This window comes from Cibotium barometz, chromosome 38 (assembly GCF_041138505.1).
Source record: "Cibotium barometz isolate CiBa-2024 chromosome 38, ASM4113850v1, whole genome shotgun sequence".
NCBI lineage: Eukaryota > Viridiplantae > Streptophyta > Polypodiopsida > Cyatheales > Cibotiaceae > Cibotium > Cibotium barometz.
Window position 1 is genome coordinate 24567350 of NC_141083.1, and position 6066 is coordinate 24573415.

Consider the following 6066-nt stretch of genomic DNA (forward strand, 5'->3'; position numbering starts at 1 on the left):
GTAGTGTAGCACCTTCTATGGAACTTCAAAATATTGGACTTTAGCAGTGCTTAATACAGCAACCATTGCCTTCTAAAAATAGGTTACAAGTTGTTATCTCTATGCAAAATAACTACTTCTTTGTAGTAGAAGTCTTTTCACTGTTTAGAGGTTTCATATTCTACAATATAAGAAGCATTTGGATGTTTTCTTTACGCAAGTAACTATTCACTACTGCAATCTATATATTACAAATCTCTATGGTACTATGTAGCTTACAAGAACAAAAGTCTTCCAAGGAATGACATGTTCTTTAGGTCTTATAGATTTTTTGGAAAGGACGTTTGCAAACTTTGCACCTGCATGAACGTGTATTATATTTTATATAAAATTAGGTATTTGAATACATGTGCACACATGTATTAACTGTGAATTATGAAAAATTACGTACATGCACTTTCAATACCCATTTATAAAATCTGTAAATTACAAAGCTTTGAAATCAATTTGCTCAAACAAAAATTAGTACACACTATAAACGGACTACATTTCTTATCAATACAACATACTAGTATGCCGCCTCCTGTTGTAGCATTGCCCACTACTGCCACATGGCAACAGAAGGAAGAGAGCAGATACTAGAGAAAGTGACAACGTGGCAGAGAGAAAACCTATCCGTATATATACAACACTACCTCAACGAACGATCATACTTTTTTTGGTTTTTTTAAGAAAGAATGAAATACTAAGAAAAACGTGTAATCATTATGATAATACAAAACTGAATTGCGTCCACCACTTCAATGAGCTCTTTACATGTGAATCCATGGTTAATTTGAGTACTTGGAATAAAATTTCGGAACGAGAGGCTAAATTATATTCACGAGTTGAGCCAACAACTTTTCACAGGATGTACCCAGGTAGTTTGAAGACCTCATTGACCTAGAGATCAGACAGTTGTGCACCTCCGAGTAATAGGGCTCCACAATGCGGGAAGTAGGAACTCTCTCTGGTGAACGCCGTAGGCATTGTAGCTCGCCTTGGTCTTCTTGTCCACTTGCAATTGTCCGGGGTAACCAGGGTAGGAGCCCAGACCAAAGGAGCCAGCGCAAGTGGTGGTCGCTTCCAAAGGGGCGGAGGCGTCGCCTTGGAAGTAGCCCGTGCTGAAAGGGTTGGTGGCGGCGCCTGCCAGGACGGTGGCGATGTTGATGATCATGCCGTCCATGCCGACGTCGCGGTTGGGAGGGAGGAGAGGAGGGTTTCTGGGACCAAATTGAGGGACGGCGAAGGGCCATGCGCATTGGCCGGGGCATTGGGAGGCAGTGTTTCCCACCCAGGCAAAGGGCAGCATGCGGTATTTGGGGCTGTAGTCGTGAAAGCCGCAGGAGTCCATGCAGAAGCGCTCCACGTAAACGTCGGCGGCAGTGAGCAGCAGGTAGATACTACTACTCCTGGCGCCCATCGACGGCAGGAATTTAGACTTGAGGGCGTTGATGATGAGGGATTGTACATCGCTGCGCTTCAAGCTCTTCCCTATGGAGTAGCCTGCGTCCATGTACTCCTTGCCCATCTGCACCGCACTGGATACACTGGCATTGTACTTGTCCACGTAGCTCGCTGCAGTCTTCCACCAGCTCCCTACAGAGTGCGGCGCGTTGCTTTCCTGCTGCAAAGAGCCCAGGAAATCAGTGACGATGGAGCGCTGCGAAGGGATGAACGACCCGTACCATAGCAGGTGCACCACCAGGGGTGACCGATGGTTGCCGGTGAGAAGGGGGCCGTTACGATAGCCCAGCACGGGAGGAGCCGACGGCAGTAAGGCAGTCAGGAGGCGGCCGATCATTGGGCGCACATTAACATGGCGAGCTAGTATAGCACTAGAGTGAGGAGAGGCAAGCAGAAAGAAGAGGAACAAGAAGCCGAGCCACGGGAAACAATATTGATTACACAAAATCATATTAACTGCGTTGTAAAGAGAGAGAGGGAGGCCGAGGCTAAGAGGTTAAACCTCCTATACAAGAACTTGCCAATGGGTGGGTGGCAGGAAAGGATGTAGGTATGGCTATATAGATGGCATGTATCTTTCTGCCACCGCCGTTGACACCCAAACGCCTCATTCCTGCAAATAACAAAAGCCCGTATAATCACTCGTGGGCCGTGACAGCTGCCGGTCCCCAACCCAGACCCTCTTTGACTCAGCTAACATCTCATTATCAATTGATCATTCCAATTGTCCGTGGCGAGATTGCATCTCAATTTTGGGTGTCTTAACCCGTGACATTGTCTTCTCGCTGGCTCTAACCCGTGACATTTTCTTCCCCCGGCCCCTCAATAGCACATGCCTTGTCTGCTTTGACTTTTACACGATAGATACAAACACAACGTTTTATTAGAGATACCCCGAATCCCCTGCGGAAATAGCACAATCTAAAATCTTCGTAAATGATAAGAACTCTTCGCCGTGCAACTACAAATTTTTCAAAGCAAAAGGTAACGCTGTCATCTCAAAAAAAGCAGGGGGGACGCTAGCCCACCAACGGTAGAGATCTCGGCTCTGTCCACGGGATGCGAGTTCGAATCTTGACTCAACAACCCCCCCCCACCCCCCCCCTTTACCAAGGGTGGAACAAAATCTTGACTCAACACCCCGCCCCCTCCTCCCCCTACCACCAAGGGTTGAATAATATGTCATTTCAAACTCATGGCTCAGCATATCCATTGTCTTTTGGATAATCTCTTCATTGTCACCTGAAATGTTTAAGTTATCTCCTGTTGGGTAAGATCAGTGCAATATTTAAAAAAACATTTCAATAAAGTCTTCCTCGTAAATGGTCTATGTTTATGTGTCATGCATGCCATCTCTCTCTCACACTCTATTATATCCATTGTCTTTTGGATAATCTCTTCATTGTCACCTGAAATGTTTAAGTTATCTCCTGTTGGGTAAGATCAGTGCAATATTTAAAAAAACATTTCAATAAAGTCTTCCTCGTAAATGGTCTATGTTTATGTGTCATGCATGCCATCTCTCTCTCACACTCTATTATATCCTCCCTCTCTCTCCCCTATACATATTATGTACTTCAATCACAAGTTACAGTTTTCTAGATCTATTACCCTCTCCCCCTTCCTCTCTCTCTCTCTTCTCCCAATCTCTTACCATGATCCCTCTAGAATTCTCTTTGTGTGGGTCATTGCAAAGGGAAAGGGTGAAAGAGATTGGATCACGTATGGGTTTTACTTCTCTCCCTTTCCCCCATTTCTCCTCCCTATGTATGTGCTTCTCCTTGTCACATCACCATAAGATGAGATGGTGTCTCCCGAAGAAAATTTAAAATAAGATGTCATCAGGCACTCTCTAGATCTTTCAATCTCATTGTAAGCTGAATACTAACTTGTAGTATCATGTCAGTTGAATACTGACTTAAAGTATCATGTCAGTTGAATAATGACTTATAGTATCATGTCTATAGATTCTTTTTTTGTCATCATGGATTGGTTTTGGTACACAATTTATCTTCCTTTTCAAAAGGACTCCTCCCTATGTATGTGCTTCTCCTTGTTACATCACCATAAGATGAGATGGTGTCTCCCGAAGAAAATTTTAAATGAGATGTCATCACAGACTCTCTAGATCTTTCAATCTCATTTTGTAAGTTGAATACTGACTTGTAGTATCATGTCAGTTGAATACTGACTTGTAGTATCATGTCTATAGATTCTTTTTTTGTCATCATGGATTGGTTTTGGTACACAATTTATCTTCCTTTTCAAAAGGAAACTGATAATCCTTCTATCCTTGGCTTTGAGGACTTTTTTGGGTTTAATATGATGTGATTCAATATCAATTAAAGACCCAATCAACACCTCAACAATTTGGTGTTGGAGCTCCATTTATGGCTCACTCTACCTAACTTGGTCTCACCTATATATATGTATCTTGACCTCAATATGAATCAGTCTTTGGGAGCGTACATGATGTGCCTCTTGTCTCATCTCTTTCTCTCTACATTTCAACATGGTATCAGAGCATCTATAAGGGAAGTATCTATGTCTTCTTGTTAAATTCATGATTATAATTTGATGTCTTATAAGATTATTTTTTGACTATGTGTTGTCTACATGATTTTATAGCTTAACTTGTAATTAGAGTTGTTTCTTAATCACGTCCTTAATTAGTGCAGGTGGGTAGATTGTATTGTGCTAGTGAATCCTATCAAAAAAGTTTGTCAAACGGAGTTGTAAGTCAAAAGTTATGACAGTTCAGGCAAACTGCATCTGTAACAGCAGAACAGGTTCTTTGAATAAGCAAACAGGTTCTTTGTGTGAGCACACAAGTTTCGTCTTCGTCCAGCGTCTTTGTGAGCACACAGGTTTCGTCTTCGTCAAGCGTCTTTAGCAAACCGCCAAATCTAGCTTCTTCGTCAAGCGTCTTTAGCAAACCGCCAAATCTAGCTTTTTCGTCAAGCGTCTCTTATTATTTTGCTATCTTTAGCAAAACGACCAATCTAGCTTTTTCATCAAGCGTCTATCAATGAATCTTGCGTCCCACGTCTCTCTATTTCGAGGACTCTTTTCTTATTGACGTCTCTTATCTCTTGCGCAGTCGTCCTTGTCTATGGTGTGCAGATTTTGTGATTTTATCTTATACATCTTCTCGCAGATAGATATGGCTATGACTGTTTTCGTCAATGGTTTTCCTTCTGGCCAACGTTCTATTCCTTCTTTTCAAGGCCAAGGGTTTCCCGGTTGGAAAGCAAAGATGCTGTTAATTCTTGAAGGCGATGAGCTCTCAGATGTTGTTATTGGCGATTCTCTATGTTCGTCTCAGCCTACTATTCCGGATTCTGACAACGTTCTTATCACGGAAGGCCCTGTTTTTGATGCATGGCATCTTACTTATATGGATTGGCAGAGGCGTGATAAAGCAGCTCGTCGGTACATTCTTTCTGCTCTTAGTGATTCTATCATGCTTGATGTGTATGACTTTCCTACTTCCCATGACGTATGGGAGTATCTTATAGCAAATTTTCAAAAAAAGTCTGTTTACAGAAACACTTTATTTGAGAGGTTTGCTTTCAAAGTTACAGTATGAAGTTGGTACTGCTATGACGGGGCATATTGATTCTTTCAAATCTATTATTAGTCAACTTGCTGCTGCTGCGGGTGATCCTGTTCCACGAAAGCAACTTATTACAATTCTTCTTGATACGATAAAGGATCGTTTTATGACAACATTGTTACCATTCTTTCTAACAAGGACGGTCTTGATTTTGACCAAACTTGCATATCTTTGATTGAGTATTCTCAACGTCAACAACGACGTAGCGTTGGTCATGATGCAGCTATGTTGTCACAACAAGAGGAGGCTGAGTCACAACAGTTGGAATGGGCCTTTTATGTGCGAAGGCGTCCTTTTCAATGAGGAAACCGTAGAGGTGGTCGTCGTGGTGGTAGTTTCTCTCGTCTCAAATTTCCTAACAAGCATTGTTCTTACTGCAATAGGAATGGTCATACTGAAGATGACTGTTGGGCACGTCAATATGATGAAGAACACAACATTACCACAAAACAACCACGTTTATCTCGAGATTCTTCTTCTTGTGATTGTGGAAAATCTGATCATCCCTCTTCCATGTGCTTTAAGCGTCGATTTGATGTAGATCGAAATCGAGCATATGCAGCCGAGCATCATGATAATGTTCTACCTGAAACAAGTTGTGTTTTATGTTCAGTTCCCCCAGACAGAATACTTCATGTACGTGATGGTTCACTTTTCATTATTGATTCTGGTGCTATAGGAAATATGACATATGAATCTAAGTGGCTACATAACTATCATTCTTTACCTATTAAGCGTGTTGTTTGTCTTGCTGATGATACAACTTGCCAAGTCAAGGGCATTGGAGATTTATATCTTGGCACCTTATCTTCTTCAACTCGAGTTTTACGAGGGGTTTTACATGTCCCAGAACTTCAACGTGATCTTCTTTCAGTTGCAAGACTTGTTGATCTTGGTTTGTTTGTTGGATTCGACCACACCAAATACCGCATTGAGAAAGATGGATAGATTATTGCAACTGCTTC

At 42.1% G+C, this 6066-nt stretch overlaps 1 protein-coding gene across 1 annotated transcript; it reads right to left on the reverse strand.

Moving 5' to 3' along the window:
- Window positions 1-719: 719 nt before the first annotated feature.
- LOC147616509 (protein EXORDIUM-like 2) lies at window positions 720-2061 on the reverse strand. The gene has a single exon (XM_086777096.1). It carries the CDS (start codon window positions 1934-1936, stop codon window positions 929-931), a length of 1008 nt encoding a protein of 335 aa, XP_086633222.1. The 5' UTR covers window positions 1937-2061; the 3' UTR covers window positions 720-928.
- Between the last annotated feature and the right edge of the window lie 4005 nt (window positions 2062-6066).